The sequence below is a fragment of the Pygoscelis adeliae genome, unplaced genomic scaffold, assembly GCF_000699105.1.
Source record: "Pygoscelis adeliae isolate BGI_AS28 unplaced genomic scaffold, ASM69910v1 Scaffold27, whole genome shotgun sequence".
Taxonomy (NCBI): Eukaryota; Metazoa; Chordata; class Aves; order Sphenisciformes; family Spheniscidae; genus Pygoscelis; species Pygoscelis adeliae.
The window spans coordinates 8,159,109-8,179,111 of NW_008825410.1; the positions used below are offsets into that span (position 1 = coordinate 8,159,109).

The following is a 20,003-nucleotide window of genomic DNA, read 5'->3' on the forward strand; positions in this document are numbered from 1 at the left end:
CCTTTGCCTTTTTGTTAAGCTTTTCATTCCAGCAGTGCAGGCTATACGTGTGTTTTATCAGTGAGAACCCGAAAACACGTTCTGCAGCTGTGTTAGCGGTGTTAAGCACAGTCAAGCTTTAGCTGAACAGTGTTACATGTCCATTTCCACCTGCAGCTGAAGAGCTGCGTTCTGTTTAAAATGCTGAAGATTGTATTTAACCATACTGTTTATGCTTCTGGCAAATTACATGATGTCGTTCATCACAAGCTATAGCTATGAGACTCTTCATTAATATGGGAAGGACTTCAAGGTGGTTTGTTTGTTTTAAACATTAATGTGGTTTACAGTGATTTGTTCAGGCTTTTGTTGTTATTCCTTCCTGAATCCAGAAAGTGATTTCTCTCTACCAAAACCCCAAAAGGGCAACTTGATATGTTTGAGACATTTTAAGTATGTACTTTCTTGGCTTTCTAATATGATACGCACATAGTTTTTATACAGGTATTTTTGAAATGGTGTGAAAATCAAGGATTTATTTGTATGTTCAGCATACAGCTCTTACTCGAATGCTTGCATGGAGTAATATCTTGGTTGCATGATTAGTTCCAGAGGGTGCATGTACTTTATGTATTAAGTAAGGTATCGCTAAATGGAAATACTTAGCCCAAACAGGGTGTGCGAATAGGTCATATTTGTCCTGTATTTTGTAACAGCAACAAATAGCGAGTGTTTTTAATACTACTACTACAACTACTACTACTAGCAACAAATAACAGCTTACTTCATTCCACTGGCAAACTAGTTTACTGCTTGTCTGTCTCTTGAAATAGCTTTTGCCCATGATTTTATAACTACCTGCTTGTATTCCAGAATTTTATTTTTAAGAGGAAGAATAAACCTTATCATTAAAATAGAAGCAGCAGCAGCTCTGCAGTTATTAAATACGTAATATTTTGAAAAATTAAGAAAAAAATGTCTAATAGCTTTAAAATTTTGGAGTTGTTTTACCTTTCTGGCAAAATATCTTTCTTTTTTACTACTTGACTCTCACCAAAAATTTTGTTTTCTCCACTGATTATCATTGACATTTTATGAGAGTAATAGCATTTGTGGTGATGAGCTCTTATGATTTGATCATAAGTGTTGTGATATTTCATTATTTTTTACTCTTAAAATTCATGGTTTCTGGAGCCAGATAATTGCATGAGAATCACATCTTTTTCAAGAATTTTTGTATGTTTAGTTGTTTTAATGCATTCAAAATACAAAGGGTCCAAAATCTCATCCTTTTTTATTAATTTGAAATCTCTGATTGAAAGCATATTTAAAAAAAAAAAAATCTTTTGAGGACCTGGAGTATATTTCAGTTTTCGTGGTTGTAATTATATCGCATTTAAGAGTAGACTCATTAGCAAGGCTGTTTGTTAATCATGTTTATTTTGGTGGTGTGTAGGGACAAATCTAGAGCAGGATCCATAGAATTTACTGTCTAGTTAGATGAGGCAGATATAACTAGAGAAAGGTCATAACAAAGTGAACACTTTAAGGATCTTAACTGCTAGTAATGCCATAACTGTAGATTTTTGGGATGGTGACCAAAAAAAAAAAAGGAGGGGAAGATGACCCAGGAAGGTGTGCTAAATGGAAAAAGATACGAAGGTCAGTAGAAAAGCAGGGCAGGTATGGAATTGCGCTATGATGAAGAGATTGGGGAGAAGATGATAAAACGTCACTAACCTTGGTTAGGCAGGAAAAAAGTGTTGTCGGAATGTGTCTTCAGCTGTTTTTTTTCATATCTTCTTTCTCTACTGGGTCTGGCTGGTTTTCTCTTCCATTTTTCTTGACAGTTAATAGAGGCAGGGAATTTAAGATGCATCAGTGTTTGCATATTATGTGTGGGTTTGGATGATGTTAGTCTCCCTTGACTGCCTGTACTCAGAGGGATTGCTGGGTGGCGAGTGGTGTTTTAACATTGCGTATCTTCTTATTGTCACTGCCTTCTTCAAATCATTATTTGTATGAGTGACAAACTAGCTCCACCTTTGCCTTCTAACTGGCATTTCAGTTCTGTTGCTTTTTTTGATCTAACCATGTTCATTCTACTTCTGTTTACTCCCTGTGGCACTCTTCCTCTAACTGCAGTTCAGTGCTACCATGCTTGATATTCCTTGGCCAGCTGACAGCTCACTTATCTAATGCACGTGGAGCCTAACAGTTTCATAGACAGGTACTACTTCTTGTCCTGGGCTTCTGGTCAGTAGGGTTTTTTTCCCAACCTATATAATGAACTTTACCCTGCATGTAGATGAACAGAAGTAATGGCTTCACAGAGGGGTGTGAACTCTTCCTATTTAAATTGCTAACGTACAAGTCTGACTAATGTTAACATGTTTAGTCATTTACTTGTTGGCTGTTCTAGCAGAAATGTTAGTCAGGCATTCTTAGATCATGGATGGAGTTTTAGTTTGTGAATAAATGAAATACCACATGTTCTACCAGCAAATCTGAGTACTTTGTCCTCAGACTTGCTGTCAATATTTTTCTGAAAATACACAAGCAATCCTTAGTTGCCAAAATTACAGTTTTGGACAAATGTATGTTGTTCAGAAACGTTTTACTTTTAAAGTTAAAAAGTATTTTTCCATTTGTATTGTGTATGTTCAGTTATATAGCCCAATACTTCATTCTTTATCTGCTTTAACTTTTACAGTAATTCGTTGAAAGAACAAACTCTGATAGCAGACTCAGTTGAAGGCAGGCATTTTAGCCAAAAATTCTGCTACTGTTAATATTTGAGGAGTTTGTAATGCACATAAATATTTGATTTATCACATGTTTTACAAAAACTTAGAACTGAACCAATCTGTGTTCCCTGAACTGTAGAATGTCAAATGACGAGAGCACTTTTATCAATCAGCATGGTTAGAATTTCAACACAGGAACTTTCTGCATTATGTATTGAGTGATCTTGTTTGTCTTGATTAATTTTCTACTGCATATTTACATGGTTACTAGAAAACAGAGGGAGGGGAAGAGAGAGATGCATGTAATCGTTTTTGTAATTTTTTTCAGGTATTTTTAGCAGCAATGATGTAGCAGTATCATTTCCAAATGCAGTATCTGGCTCAGGATCTAGCACTCCCGTTTCCAGTTCTCATTTACCTCAGCAGGCTTCAGGCCACTTGCAGCAAGTGGGAGCTCTATCACCTTCAACTGCGCCTTCTATAACTACTGTTGTTGCTGCAACTCAGGTAAACTATCACAAGAGTTTAAGATAGCAAACCATGTTATTGACCTGCTTATTTTCAATGTTAAAGAAAACAATGATTTGTTTGGAAAATAGGTTAATAAACATTGTATTTGTTGTGAAAATGTTACAGTGGCTAGAAGTTCCCCATAATACTACATAGTCCCCTCTTTGTAGAGCACACAGATTTTTAAAAATGGTCAGTGAAAGTGTATAGTAATGACTATATTATGACTAGTAGCATAAATGCCGGTTACAATTCATAGGTGCTCTAACCAACATCTGTTATCAGAACAGTGTTTTAAGAAAGGATTTTAAAGAGGAAAACACTTAAAGTTTTGCATGTTTCATGCAAAAATGCTGGTATTGGTTAAAGAACAGAGGGGTTTATTTGCGAGATTTGACAAATGGACAACTAAGGCTAGCCCTGGCAAAGAGGTGGCCAAGGCTGACATCTTGATAGCAAATGAAAGTCGACATGTATGCTACAGTTTTGTATTTGAAATGTCATAAAATGAAGGTACGTAGTTCGTGTTTGATGGTGAAGGGATAAGGGAGGCACTGGAGGAGTGCAAAAGGATGATACAGTTGAAGTAATGAACCAGAAAAAATATCTTTATGGTAGTATTTTGTATGAATTTAAGTTGGGCAAGATTGCATTTATGAAGGCAAGAGAGTACAAAGTTGTATTTGTAGAGAGCCACCATGATTAGAGTATAAGTATGAAGGAATACTGTACTGGACATGATGTTTTTATACTTTGTGTTTCTTGTATTTTTCATTTTCTGATGGGACTCTGTTTTACAGTGCATGTATCAAATATATCTTTTCTTGTGTGCATATAAGCCATCAACTTTTAATTTATAGAGTCTACAGTGATTTAAGATAGTGGATATAAACCTGAAGAATTAAAATCAAGCTTAATACAGATATATGTGTGTGTGTGTACATGCACACGTGTGTGTGTATAGTGCATGTGTAGCAGAAATACTATGTGCAGGCCAACAGAGAATACATTTCAATATCAAATAACACTTTGTTGTTATAGGTGGGAGTTCATATTTTTACGTAATTCTGCTGGACTGGTTTTGAGTATTACACAACATAACTCACTGAAGACACTTAAATTGAGCAGTCTGGAGATAAGGGGAGAGGTTGTGTCATAGTTCAGTAGCAGATTAAAAGATTTAAAAAACCCCAAATAAGTAGGTGCTCAGTTTTCACAGTGGAAAGGTTTACCATCAGAGTCTTGGAAAGATCAGTGTTACGGCCTTTTGTACAGCTCAATGTATTCATAAATGATCCAGGAAAAGGAGGAGGAACAGAAGCCAAGTTTGCTGATTATGCTAGGTTATGCAATGAGCTATTATGAAGATCAGCTGTCACAAACTGCTGAAAGACCTCACCAGCCTATGTTGACAAGGTGGTAAGAGGGCAAATGAAATTAATGTTAAAGGGAAAAGGCAGTTTCTCTTCGAAACAGATACAGTAGATACCAAAAGAGGTACAAGAGCCATGGTAGTGAACAGTGGCAAGGAACAGCATCTTTATAAGGAATGACTAAATAGTGTAGAAATCTTGGCCTGAAAAAGAGACACTGAGATGGGATAAGAGAAAGGTCTGTAAAATCATGAATGACATGGAAAAGTTAAATAAGCAAGAATTGTGCACCATCACTTCTATTTGTTAAACTCTGTCAGAGGATAAATGGATTAAAAAAGCAATGGAACAGAGCCCATACTTGGCAGACAAGAACAGAAATACAACAGTATTCTTTTCCTCATGTTGTCACAGAAAGGTGAAGTATACCCTACGAGGTGCATTTTCTCTTAATGTTTAGCTGAACTAGAGAGCCCCCCATAGGTTAAGTGCTTAAAATTCCTGTCCTTCCTTTGACTGTTTTTTGGGAGATGTGTTGCGGTTTGATTTTTTTTTTTTCTTTCCCAGAGGTGTTGTGTATCTTACCCCAGTACCTAGCTTGTTTTCAAGTGGTCATAGATTTACTGGTCAGGATCTTATTCACAGGTGCTACCATTTAAAGAGTCTTTTGGTTCTGAACTATAAAGGGAGGTTCAAATGGTGAGCAAGTTTTTGTTGACAGCCTTAAAAGTGAACTCCAGTGTTTGTACCAAGAATTAACGAAGTCCTATGCTGCTACAATGATTCTAGGACTACACTTTGGTAACTAGTGTCTGCCAGTTGGAAATTGGTAAAGACATAGTCTTTGTTTTTTCTTGTATCAATGGTGTCAGTGCATAAATTTGAACTTGGTCCTTCCATCATCTGAACCATTATACAGGCATTGATATTTCAACCAAACATCATGCCTCAGATAAGCTGTGTAGCGTGACACGTCTCTTAAGTTATGCTCTACAACCAAGGCATCTATATTTATTGTCCCAGTCTTTTTTCCCTTCTGTATTCCCTGTCTACACCATTTGCAGTTAGGCTAAATTGCTTTAACTGTCACCTTTCTGGTTGTGTGTGTTTTGTTGTTTGGGGTTTTGTTTTTTTTTTTCCTTTTTTTTTTCCTTTCTTTTTACCCTGCCAGTTTATCAGTTTTGAGAGAAACTTCCTACAAAGAAGCTGTAATGGCCAGAGGTGAACAGTCAGTTGACTTTAAGGTCCATGGACACAGTTCTTCCTCATTCGTGGGGAAAATAAGTTTTACAGAGTACTTTCTAGCATGGAGGAGAAAGATGGATGTCTATTGTGAATTTTAAAATATTAAGTGCTTTCATGTCCTGGTTGAGGTTTAGGATTGGTGCTACTTCTGTCATTGCACCAGGCAGATTAGATACTTTTTCCCAACTTTCAAGACTTCAAAATACCAAGCAGGTCTCCCTGCTGAAAGTGTCTTTGATTCACACTGAATCATGACAACCACCTGTAACTTGCCTTTGTTTTTCCTGGACGCTGGGAGTCTTTATCAGTTTCAGTTCATGAGGTCATTACTAGTGTTTGAAGAGACTCTGTCAAGAGAGCCTATTTTACCATGCAATTGTTCTCCAATTCAAGAGAACTTTTTTTTTTTTCATGCAGTTATCGTAAATGACTGATTATACTTCAAGGGTTAGGGTTTGCCTACTTAGTTCTGCAAAGTTTCATCAGTGCTGTGTCTGCTTACTGGGCTCTTGTGGATGTATTTTCAGTGTTTACCCACCTCTTGACCATAAAAGTCTTCAAATAACCGCGTGCTAATGTATTTTTTGTGTAGTGTTCTAATTAAAAGAGAATCAACCAAGATCCTAGGTGTACGTACAATGGTTATAAGTTAAGGTAAGCGTGTGCCTCTATAGCAGATAAAAAGCAATAAGTAACGATACAGGCTTTACTTAAACTATTAGTTAAGAGAGCAAGTATGCCCAAACTGTTAAGTTTTCTTAGATCTCCATTGGGCATTTGTAATTATGATTTTGGGGACATCATAAATTTGTCAATTTTTGATGGATTTTTTGCATTTTTTTTTTTTTTCAAAGCAAGGGTGTTAAGAAATTCTAAAGAGAAGGTCTTGGAAAAAATATATTTCATACAACTAGTCTCAAAATTGGCTGAACTATTTTGATTAGGAGGTTATGGTAGACATCTAATACAGAAAATTTTGTTCATAGTATTAAGAAAACTTGCAAGCGTTGAAAGCAACTGTCCTAAAGTGAGAAAACTAGGTAATACTACTGTGCCTTTTGTTATTTTTTAATAACTGCTATGTCCATATAAAACTTCAGTGATTAAAACCCCCAAGTGCTGCTTTTTCCTTCAACAACTAAACAACACTGATTTTAAAGCTGAAAAAAGACCCCCAAACTTGAAAATCCTGGGTTTTGATTCTTTCATACTATTGTCTAGTAGGATAGTTCCCATACTGTGGTTTTTGTTTGTTTTTAAGACAAAAACACAGTATGGTCCTTGTTGCAATTGCCTTTTCCTTTGTGTCTCATTTTCTTCTCCCTCCTGCCACTCATAATTTTTATTCCAATCTAATAAATCCAGAAGAGATTATTAACTTGTGTTCCATGCTGTGCCATAACTGAATTTAAATGCTGGTATTCCTCACCAGGTGGGAATCAGTGGTCTAGTAAAAATGCCACTTTCTGGAAATGCAGATTTTTTTTTTTGCATCCTATTCCTCTTTTTTGTGTGTCTTGGGCATAGCCTCAGATAGGTTGCAGTGCTTAATTCAGTGAGGCTTTATTAGCATAACAATGCATTTAACAATTGCAAGAATATAGGAAAAAAGGGATACAGGAAGGAAGGTACAGCTCACACAAATATTTGCTCCTGGTTTTCTGTGAATTGATCCTCTTGATGGTTTGTCGGTACTGCCTGTTTTGCATGTAACAGCAAATTACTATTACCCAAACTACTGTCTTTTCTCTCAGAAGCATGCCTTTAATTTTTGCATGAATATTAGTTTGTCCTCTGTTGTTGAGAAAAATCACTTTCTTGCATTTGGATTTTGAATAGTGGTTAATTTTCCTCTGTTAAGCCAAGTCACAAGTTGCACCACTCCGAGGTTCTATGCTCAGTTTTTATCTCAAAGATTTCTTGTGTTTCGTAATTACAGCAGAAATGTTTGTCAGCCTGTTGTGTTGTTCTGTAACAGTTTGCTGTATTACTCTTTCTGAGAAGTTATTCTTAGTGGTTAATATATGTTAATAAAAAAAGTGGTGACTCGGGTGCCTTAGTATCTTTTGGTATTGTACAGCAGGATTTGTGTTCTGCTTGTCAGGAAATGGTGGTTGTTAGACTCAAAAAAATTTTTTTTTTAAATTTTGACTTAGTAGATTTAGTGTTTTATAATGAAATGTTTGCTACTTTGGTTGAGATTGAGATTGAAATTGGTTGAGCTGTCTATTCTTTTTGATGACTTAAATGAGTGAAATTATCTTACTAGTGCTCTGTGGCCATTTGTTTCTGGCGTCTCTACGTTCAGAATACAGGATCAGACTGCAGAAATGGAAGAAAAGGTTTTTGACTGAGTTTTCTTCCGGTCATTGATTATTAAAGCCATCTCTCAGACTGTATTCCTTTTAAGAAAAAAATGCATTTAAGTATCTTGTCATCTCATTTCAATAGTATTTTTAGTGGGAGTGGAAATGGCATGTAGTGGTTTCTTTAAGACACACATCCTCTTATTTTAAACATTTGTAGCTCATTGGCTCTCTGGTGCTGGTATTGTATGATTCAGTAATGTATGATCTTTACATTACAGTAATCTTAGTTTATTCAGAAATTTTCAGGATTTATTCTGGAAATTTAATATGGTCAGATTGTGACTTTGTAGATGATTTTTCTTTTTTCTTCTCCCATGTGATGGTATCTGTGCTCTTAGTGACTGTAATAAGCACATCTATGAGGCAATTTCAAGCCATATTGCACATACTTGTCACTAACCTGTTTTACAGATACAATCCAAAAGATTATTTTTCTCTTAGGATGGAGAGAAAAATGTTTTTTAATAGTGGAGTCTTCATTCTTCTTTAAGCTGTTTTTCTTCCTCTGCAGCTTCTGTTTTATTTTCTTCCTAAGTTCTCATCTCTTACTCTATGCGCTGTGCTTCATTTGCCACAGAAGCAGCTCATAAAGAGAAGGAAAAGGACAAGAAGTATCTGTAACAGCAGTCCTTATGGCTTGCACAGAGATAGGGGAACTAGTTGCTGTTTGTTACCCTTTTTGGTCCAGGATTTATTTGTGATGGCATGATAGGTCCACTTCAACATAGTGTAATGAACTACTGCCTCCATGGTGGAGATGTGATAATTGGGAAGGTAGGTGCTGCTACTCAGTTGCAATTCTAAGTGAAATACGTTTGCTTTAATCACTTCCGTTATCCCCTCTGAAGTTCATTTGGCTTTACTCCCCTTAGGAGCAGTAGAAAAACAGCAGGGTTTTCTTTAGCATTCATATAGTGGTGGTTATCCTCCTTTGTCTGATCCTTTTGGAGGAGAGATAAGGCTTTTTTTTTTCCCCCAATAGATTTGGAGTTATTTGTTAACAATAGAGGAATGTGAAAGCTCAGGAATCCTGAGATCTTTTCAGATTCTGAATGTAGGGCACCTGATGTGTCAGATGCTTCTGTCCTGTGGTTTTTATTTTCCTACTTTCTGAATTAGTCTAGTCCCTAGTTTTGGACTTCCGTAGTCCCCTGCTCTTTCTCCACATCACTAGTTTACACTACTTTTGGCTTCCTGTTTTAGTGGGTTTTTTTTCTTGTTATAGTTTAAGTCTGCTCATCATTTTGCATGCTATCAAGGGAACTTTCTCCTCCTTTTTCTTTTCTATTCTGGCACCCACGGGAAAAATAAAACACAGGAAAAAGGAACTCTGTTCTTAGTTCTTGTCTGTATCAACAGAGAAGTTAGGAGCAGTTTTGGGAGCAGTCTTATTCATACCTTCCAAAACAGGGGTGGAATTATGAGGGAATTTAAGAGTACATCTTCAACAAGTAGTCTTTGATGAAAATTCAAGTTGAGAGGGGTTTTTTTGCAAGTCTTCAGAAGAGGGATTTGAGCATTTTCATAGGACAGTGAAATGCACATACCTGGTTGATATTGCTGCCAAGTTTGCAGTTGTAGCCTCAAATTGTGGATGTCATATTCTCAAATTCAGTATGGCCAAGGAAGATGCTCCTCTGTCCACTTCTGTTTCCTAGTCTTGCTCAGAGAAACATACCTGTTTCCTGCCCTTTTTTTTTTTTTTTTTTTTTTTTAAATTAGATATTCAGCTCAAAGTAAACGTGAGGAAGGGAGGAAAGTTTCAGGTTAAGCGTCTGAATTTTGCTAGAGCTGGGCAGGAGAAAGTGTAAGTCCATTCAAGGGAAGTTTCTGGGCCATCCTCTCTGTGGGTACTCTAGAAAATGACAGGTCTATTAGCTGTCAGTGTTTAACGAACTTTTCTTTGGGGAGTAGAATGAATACATGAAGAAAGACAAATTGCCCTGAGTTCTAGGACATTGGGATGTGACAGATCTGACAATCTCAGACTTCAAGTAATCTGTACTAGGTGGTTGGCTGCTTAAGTGAGCTTCCTGCTCCGCTCCCAAAGGTACGCATCACAACCATGTGTAATGGCTGAAGTGAAGAATTTAGTATAACACTCTTGCAGACACCTTTGGATCAGAACATCTTAAGACTTAAAACTAGAGACTTTGAAATAATGTCAACAAACTCACTTAAGCAATAATCCTTTCTTGCAATGCAAAGGAACTTGTCCTAATTACGGTAAATTACGTAAGACGTAATCAGAGATGATTTCCATAACTTAGGAAGACTCCTATGCTCTTTTAAAATTTTTTCAGGCCACTGCCTGAAGTCTGTTTCTTAATGTAGAAATAGTTGAGATGTTGAACGCCAGAATAGTTCTTATGAAGTCTAGAGTGCAGATAATATAGATTTCTACTGCTTATCTGCAAAGCTAGTAATGGCTGGGTGCCTTTCTTGCCCCTTAGAAATCAGTCATTTATATAAAGCATAGACAGCGTTTATGACAATATGTTAATGTATTGCTAAATTTCTCCAAAATATGCTTCCTCTGGTGATCATTACATCAGGTCATACCAGTCTCTTCCTTTTGCTGATACTAATTCATTTGATGTAATCTAGAGTTAAGTGATCTTTTGTGCAGATAAACGGTATGTTTTGTAAGTTCTATTAGTTTGTTTTTTTAAGTTAAACTTATACATTGCTATACAGTGTGTGGTGTGTTGCTGTGGGTTTTTTTTTTTGTTTGTTTGTTTGGTTGTTTTTTAAGATCCAACATAAAAGTAGCAGGTTTTACAAATTTGTGGTCAGTTTGGTTGTATTGCCTGCATTTGTCTTTCTAAAGATTATTTGTATTACCTTTAATATGAGTGGTAATTAAAAAGAGAATAATAAAACATCTGGAGATAATGATATTGCATGGTTTAAGCAGCATGCTTCCAGAAAAAGGAAATCATATCCTTACTGCAGTACTAGAATTCTCTAATCAATAGAAACAGCGGATACATGAAAACCAATTAACATATTCTATGTGACTATCAAAACACCTCTTGATGATAAGATCTCTCAAAAGAGGTTCCTACCTGCTGGGTCAAAGGTAAAATATCGGCATGGATCACAGACTGTTTGGATGCTGAAATTACTCTGTTCTCCTTATGTCATAACTGAAGAAAAAGATACAAAAGGAACAGCCAGCACATCCAGAACAGAAAGAAATCATTCTTAATAGAATATGTTGCTCATCCTTGGGACTCATTGCCACAGGAAATTGCCAGTGCTGGTAGAGTTAGAAAGTGTGCTAAATGCATCCCTCAGTATGTTGTAGACAGAGAAGGGTTTGGTATTGTGGTGTAAGATGTCAATGCAAAATGCCTTCCAAAACCACTAAACCATATTTGTGTCACAGCCGCTTAAATTTAAGAGCCTTGTAAAATTAGAAATGTAGAACAACCATGCTAGTAAGGGTTTTTCCATCTAAATTTTCTTGTTTGTCACTTAAAAGCTGTTTTAATTCCTTGTTACTTCTAGGCAAAACGGGTAAAAATCTAATTTTCTTCTCATTCAGTCTAACTGAGGATTTTTGGGGTGGGGGTGGAGGAGAGTAGCAAGGAGGAAGAATTTACAGCCAGAGGGAAAATTCCTTCTAACATGTGACTCAACTAGAAGAACAAAGGAATCATAGTTGCAAGTAATCTAGTATTTAGCCCAATTAAAATCTTTACTTTTTGTATTTTCCTCTTGCTTCAGTAAGATTGTCTTTGCATAGACATGCAATATACAGGTAGTCTGAAAGGCAGTTGCATGATTTTGCGCAGTGCTGCATGCTGAGACAACTGCATCAATGTTTCGGTCTAGCAATAAATGTTTTCTGCCTTCAAGCTGAAGCTTATTTAGCTTGGCTTATCTGGTGCTGCTGTAGCAACCATCAGTCTCCAGGCAACTGAGTCACATTGACCTCTTCGTTGAACTGAGTGTAGCACTACTTCAATTTAGCTGCCTGAGACAATAGTAATGGTGTTGAATGTGAAAAATGTGAAAATTTTCTAGTCTGTATGCAATGGAAAGAATAAATAAAAAATATTTAGATGAAATAGAACGTCTAGGTTTGACTTGACAGAGATTTCAAGTTTACATGTTGTATGCTTTGTTACAAGCTGCAAAGTTCATTGCTGAGGCAGTGTCCTTATAGGCCTTGTATAAAACGTTGAGAATCTTGCAAGCATTTTTACACAGCAGTAATTCTGCTGCTGTAGGTGTTTGTTTCATCACTTAAATAGCAAAGACTGTTGGGGTTTATTTAGAAAGTTAAAATGTCAGTGTTTGTGAATAGGTGGCTGGTTATTATTACTATTTTTGAAATTATAGGTGATCTTGAAAGCAGTTACTGTTCTGTCAGATCCATTATTTGCCATATTTCGAGTGTCTGGCTTTCTTTGGAATACTCACGTGAAGAAAATAGATTACTGTATGGGTATACTGGGTTTGTTTCCTAATCAAGTCATTCTTTCTGCTAGTCAATATGAGAGTGAAATTGTGATTCCTGATGCATAGGTTGATGTTCTTAAGGAAAACAGATTCTTGGGTAAGATATTGCTTCTATCGTCTATGTAGAGCACATACAGGTTAAGTGCCATGAAGACAGAGGTAGATAGAAAGGATGGAGGAACAAACTTGAGGTAAAAGGGATTTGTGTCAAAATGATAGCTCTGTTTTCAGTTAGGTTTGTGGGGGAGATGGAGGAATCCCAGGGTCTTATCTCTGTAAAGCCTTCTTTTTTAAACAAACTAAAACCAAACAAGACCTCTTAATGAGGTAGCATTCTCGGAAGTTTTTGTACAATCCTCTTTTTTGTGTCTAGTTTATAAATAAATAGATTTTAATTGGTTAAAATTTTATTTAATATCCAGCTTAGTTAACACAGAAGAGATGAGTAGTACTGGTAGTACAGTTGAGGTTATAGCTTTTTCACGTTATTGGAAGATAGGCCTTTTACTCATGTGTTTTATAATGACTTGATATGCCCTTGTTGTACACTGGGCAGAGGTATAAATTAGTTTCTGTAGGTGTGCCATTAATTTTTCATTTTGCCTTTCAAATCCCACTGTGTTTCCCAGTTGCATTCATTCATGCTCTTCTTGGAAAATATTTGAGTGCTGCTGTTTGAAGGTTAGGTGGTTTCATTTAATTGAAGGATTTATTTGTACATTTAATCAAAACAATTGATTCTCAAAAACAGTATGTGATTATTTGCTGCTTCATAAGCAGGAGTATTCATTACAGCTAGAAGTTCAAAGTATTTATTTTTGCTAGTAACATAAACAGTACTAATGATGTGAATAAGGTATCCATAGGATGATTTTACATGTCACGTATACAGTTTTCCTGACAGATTTTAATTGTAATAATTTGTACATTTGTAATTAATGTTCTTTTTGATTGAAAAGTTGCTTTCTTCTTCTAAGATATCACAAACCCTTTTTCATTTTAACTTTTCCAGCCTCCTAATTAAGCTTCTCAGTTACTTCTTTTATTTCAGCCAGTTAGTGAAAACATTTATTGTAAAATTGCACCTTGATTATCTGTTTTAAAAAAAACCCAAACTTTAAGGACTTCAAAGTGCTTGGATGGTAATGGTGGCAGTGTGGGATGGGTTATCTTTTCAATCCCAGTATTGCTTTCATAGAATGAATGAGTAAAAGACTACAGTGGATGTTTGGGGTTGATTCACATTGGTGATGTACGTACAAGAGCAGGTGAGGTGAGGTTAGCTGTAAAAAGTACACTTTCCGCTTTCAGTCATCAATAGTGCTGTAGGCTGTTTTAGTCAAGAAGTCAATATAGTTTGCTTGAAAATTAATTATGTTCAACTTACAACTATGAAAGCCAAAATACAAATTAAAAAGATGTAAATCAAAGTATTGGTTTAGTTAAAATATGTAAATAGTGTTTATCATGCTGCATTTTAATATTATTTTGTGTTGTGCTAGTTGTTTTTGAAAAGTCATTATGATGGTTTTCAGAAGAAATGTGGAAACAGTATTTTATTAAGGATATTCGGTGTTGTCCTCAATTCCATCTGTTTTTCTTGGCATATAGGAAAATAAACAGAAATTTGGAAATTTTTTTCATTGGAAACAAGGTCTAGATAAGACTTCTAAGTAAATTCCATATTTGTGGTGAAAATATTCACGAGTTGTGTTGTAGCAAGTGATGCGTGAAAAGCTGTTGATGTCGCAGAACTTCCTCTTGGGCTTCCTAGAAATTTGGTTGTATTGCTACAGTTAACTGTGGTCTGACCACCCTTCTGTGGGTGTGTATTGCCATCCCAGATGAACAGCTAACAGAATTCAGAGAAGGTAAGTGATGATGTGTAGCAGTGGTTCTCCCACATCTTCTAAATGAAGTTAAAGATGGTACCAGAAGTACTGAAAGAATAAAAGGAAGCGATAGCACATTCTTCCCATTGCATTGAATACCCAAGAAAAGCCAACTGTTATATGCTCCCCATAGCGTAACTGGCCTTAAAAATTCTAGGGATGAAAATCACTTTTCTTCACTTGTCCAAGTTAAGCTAGGAAATATAAGGCCAGGTTGCTTTTGCTGCTATCACTTGATAGGCAGCTCTTTTTACTTCTACAAGAAAAGCAATTTTTATATTTTTTATATGTATATATATAAAAATCAATTTTTTATTAGTTATCTACATAGCATTAGTATGTTTGAATATCTAAGCTCATTTAATTGCAGTGCAGGTTTTAATTTTGATGTGGTTTTCAGTAGTACATTGTTCAGATAAATGTTGCTTGCCATTGACCAAAATACATCAGTCTAAGATGACTTCTAGATTGAAGTAAGCTGATGTTAATATTTGGTCTAGTGCTTGAAGTTCCTTCCATATTTCATGAAGAAAGACAATTGCATGGAAAGCATTAGTAACATCTTCTCAGAAGTGTAGCAGAACAACTCGCAGAAAATTTAGCTTTAAACTTCATCTGCATGAAAATTTTTTATACTGTTTTCAGTAGTAGTTGGCCATAAGAAGTAGTTGTTGGTGGTGTGTAGTGCTCTTGATTTCTTTACTTCGTGTTAATAGGAACAAGGGGTAGTTCTGTGCTTTCTATCACAGCATCGTGCTGTGATGAAGAACCTAGTATGACTGGTAAATGGTATGACCCCAACCACATTAATCTGGTACTCATACTTCCAAGAGATACAGACAGTGCAGGAGCAATGATACGTTTTTATTTTAAACAAGAAATAAAAATAACCTTTGAAATTATTGTTGCCAAATAGATACTGGCTGAAGTAGGTAATTACAGGTGATCTATCACTAATTGTAAAGCATCGTCATAATATAAAGCAAAGCTACAATATAGCAATGACTAAAGCAGAGGTGAAAAGGGATGTTGATTGGATATAAACTGATTAAGAAGCCGTCTTGGAACTGGTTGTTCCGGCCATCCTTGTTGTCCTGTCATGAAAGGAGGAGAGTTCAGTAATGGTTTAACTACAATTAAATCCCTCCCCTTTCTTTATGGAAACTCAACTGTAGGCATTTCAGCATTAGCCTAAACAATGGTTTTGAATATGTTAAACCCCTAACAATTAGGGAGCAGTTTGGGGTATTGAATAATGTGGAATGATGCAATTGAACCTGACAGCTTCAACAGTCAGCCTACTCATGGGACCCGAAAGTTGTTCACACTTGGTTTCATCTCTCATCACACGCTGAGTATTAAAACCTTACTGGTGTGGAGCTGAGACAGAAGTGAGGCCTGTTACCAGAAAATATTTCATAGCATAAAACGTGCAAGGAATAGGGGAATAGGCATGCTCAAAGGTTCTCAAATTTTTGAGACCTAATCTAATTGCGTACAGCTAAGTATTGTCTCATTTTTCTCCCCTTCGTGGTTGGTGTGGTTTTTTTTTTTTTTTTTTTTTTGCTTAAAGAACATGTAACTTTTGAAATGAAGAAACTTTTTTCCCTGGAAATTTAAGTAAATGTCCGGTTATGAATGCAAATAGTTGTCAACTTGGGAAACTTTATAGTCCTACTCTTACAGTAAAGTACCATTTTGGAGTGATGCAAACAAATATAAAACTATTTGAAATATTTCAGAGGATATTTATATATATGAGTTAAATTTAGTTAACTTGAAAATCTAGTTCTTTAATTAGAAGAATATACTTGCACTTTTTTCTTGCTGTAGAGGAAGTGTTTTTAAGCATCAATCAAATATCAATCATTTATTCTTACTGCACTCGGGCATTCCGTGAATTACAGTGTATCTTCCTTCTGTGCTGTTCTGCTGCTTATTGCTTTACTGATTTATTGAACATGCCATAAATGAAAGTAGTGTATTATATACCTCTAGATGGGCTTAAATCCTTCTGCTAAAATCTTTTCAGGAAAATTTGCTGCCTTTTCAAAATAAATACTTAGCAGTCTCTTTATTTTATTAGTTCATACATTTTGATCGTGTATTGTGTTGACTGTTTAAATAGAATCAGCTGAAGTAAAGAATACTACACCTTTAAAAGTTCTGCATTTTAGAACATGTTTCAGTCCTGTGACCTTAATATGTATTGACAGGATGATTGCGCATTTTTAATAAATGCTTGCTACAGCTTGTTTCGACTGTGAGTGAAACATGAAGCTCCTATTTCACCTTTAAATAATGTAGCACTCCTCCACCTCCTCTACTTTCCTGTCAGATGAAGTCGTCACATACATAATAAAGCTTCACAAATCGTTTTTCTTGTCATTTTACATTGCCATTTAAAAAAAGTATTTTAAAAGTTTTTTTTATTTACCTCCAGCTTACTTGAACAATTTTACTAATATGACTTTTTCCTTTGAGAGTTGCATAAGATACATGATGGCACTAGAACTTTTGTAGTTCCAACTTGTTGTAGGACACCTTTACTATTATTTTAAAGTATAAACGGGGGTTAAGTTTAGGGTGAACCACCACTTGTGAAAAAACTCAAGTTCTTAGATATTGTTGAAATCATGCTAAGTCTTTTGATCTGTTATATCAACCCACTTAGCAAACATTGTTTAATTCCTTTGATGTCGTTTGTTTTGTGAGGTGATGGTTACTCAACAGACTTTAGCAACTCCTTTCAAGATACTTAGATACTTTTAGAAAGTTCTTAAAGCTATTTGGGCATGTTTCAGTCAAATAAACATGTATTCTCCTTGCTGATTACAGCTGCCCTGCAATCATAAATTAATATATAGTTGCTATTGCACAGTTTTAAGCAACCTTGCAGTGGATACACAGGGTGAGAGTAAGTATAGCAGCTTCTGTGTAAAATGTGAGCAGTATGCTTACTAGTATTAAGAGAAATCTTTTATAGAAATATTCTAAAACTAAACAGAAATAAGACCTGGTGTTTGTAGTTAAAAAAAAGAACAAACTATATTAGAATTCATAACCTCAACCAATTTATTTAAATAAAGTATATATAGATTTTTATTTTGCTAGTCTTGTCTCTTAGCTATGGAAGCAAATAATGGTTGACTTTTGTAATACTCCATTCTGTAAGTTTCTGTAGTGAAAGAATTTGACAAAAAGCTACATTGTTTTTGATGTTTGTTTTGTTTTTGAGAGGAAAACAGCTGAAGGTTGCTAGTGAACAATAATAGTTGAGTTGGAATCATGCAATAGGTGTTTATTAAGGAAAATAGCAGGAGCTGTGCAGTATTGCTGCCTTCATCAGTAAGTGTCACAGTACTAATATGTACTGTATTTCTGGAAGCTGTTATACCTGGGTAGGTGGAAATGCCTGCATTATTTTCAAGACTTACAACTAATTCAGATTAATTCTACTAAAGACTTGCAATTCTTTAAAAAAAAAGAAATAACAGTCAGATTTGAAGTGAAACTGTGGTTCCGTGTCTAGCAGTCTTGCACATACCTTGAAACTGAAAAGTGAAAAAACCCTGATCATTGTAAGTAATTACTTGTGGCTTTTTCTAACTTTGTGACAGTAGAAGAATGTAAGTATCAAGGCACAATTTCTCACCAGTATATAGTAAATAAAGCATCATTGAAAACAGTTGTGTGAATTCATAAAAGTCCATTCATCAAGTTTAATATGTTGGCTGAAAGCCAAAACTTAATGGTAGTGTGTGATTCTTTCCAGAGACATAGTTTATACTCTGTAATATTTTGCTGTAATAACCAGTATGTTTCCTCCGTCTCTTGTGGGCAGTTATACATGTCAAAATGTCCCACAAATTGAGTTCTTTACTCTGTTCACCTTCTTTTTTCATTTTTCAAGAAAAGTTTCCTTTGTAAAGGTTTGTTTACATTTTCTTAAAAGATTCATTTTAAAACCAGCGATCACACAGGTTGTGTATCTTTAATCCCCTCCGTTGCAATCTTTTCTTTGTTTTGAAATAATTTTTTTATCAGGTAGGAAAATGCCTTTTTAATAAGCAGCCGTGCCTTTTTTTCTTTGATTGCCTGTCTCTGCAACTCAGCATTTGACACAAATCTTTTCTTCGAAGGGGAAAAAGCATAAGCAGCCAAGGAAGAAGGTATTTTTATTGCGTTGGATTATGCAAGATTTTGGCCAGCCTCCTTAGCTTCATCTGTTTAAGGGTTCATTTTCGCTTGTTTGGCACAAGTCCCAGCAGAGACCTTCAGAATTGTGGTTAGCAACATGAATGAACACAAACTTTGGGAGCTCTTCAATAAGTAGAGCTGGCCAACTGCCAAAAATACAGTTCCTTATATGGGGTCAGGGCAAAGCTGTGATTCCCCGAGCCCCCTATTGTATAGAAAACATACTTGTAATGGCTGTTTGCGTTCTTTAAAATAAAAACAAAACAAAACAAAAAAACACCAGGCTTCCAAGTCTATCAAAATAGGAAGTAACAAAATAGTGTGCAGGTTTTACTAATGACCGAGTCGGGCAAAGGAAATATGGCTCTGTGTAGTTAAACTATAGAGCTGAAAGTTGGACCTTTTGACCTCCACAGCCGGCTTGTGATGTAAGGAACCCAAGCATTTGTGAGACATCTGTTGTCTACCTGCCCTTATTTTGTAAATGGTTTAATAAGATTAAATAATTAGTAGGATAACCACATGGTCGCCATGCTACTAAGTCCTAGCATTGAGCGCATACTTCAGGATTGCAAGGAAGTCTACCTATCCTGCTACATGGTGGTTGTTTTAAAATGCAATTTAGGTATTTTTAATGCTTGCTGTAGTAATTTTTTTATTAGAAGTTTTTTTTATTAACAGATGTTGCCAATGACAAGTAAAACACACTTTAAAACTTGATATATTTTCAAAGTACTGCAATTCTATTGCTGTACTCACAAATGGAAAAGAATATTTTTCCTTTTAAATAAGTTCAGTTTCTAAAAAAAAAAAAACAAACCCCAACTTAAAAAGATTCAATAATTGTGCATTAGGAAGGCTTCTTTAAAATATATTTAGCATTTCTCCCCCTTTAAAAAAAAAAAGGATTAAAGTTTTAACTGGTTTCTTTCAGGCAAGCACCCTACCTGGATCATCTCTCAGTCTGCCTCCATCCCACATGTACGGCAATAGGCTGAATCCAAATTCAGCAATGGCAGCACTTATAGCTCAGTCTGAAAACAGCCAGGCAGGTAAGCTTCCCGCTGCTGGTGACAAATGTGCAACTTTAGAGACTTGTGTCCTTAAAAAGACTGTTAAATTTTATTTTTGAACTCTGCTCAGCATTTGGTTACTAAATGTCTGAAAGTTGTTATGTGTTGGAAGTAAATTCTCAGTTGTCCTGCAGAACAGCGTGGG

The 20,003-nt window shown here is 35.7% G+C and overlaps 1 protein-coding gene across 1 annotated transcript in view; it reads left to right on the forward strand.

Annotated features, from left to right (window-relative positions):
- MLLT10 (myeloid/lymphoid or mixed-lineage leukemia (trithorax homolog, Drosophila); translocated to, 10) overlaps window positions 1–20,003 on the forward strand; it is a 134,426-nt gene that overhangs the window by 94,606 nt on the left and 19,817 nt on the right. The window contains exons 11-12 of the mRNA XM_009330562.1: window positions 3,055–3,233; window positions 19,720–19,837. Of these exons, the coding sequence (XP_009328837.1) occupies window positions 3,055–3,233; window positions 19,720–19,837 (297 nt within the window). The remainder of the gene's footprint in view (window positions 1–3,054; window positions 3,234–19,719; window positions 19,838–20,003) is intronic.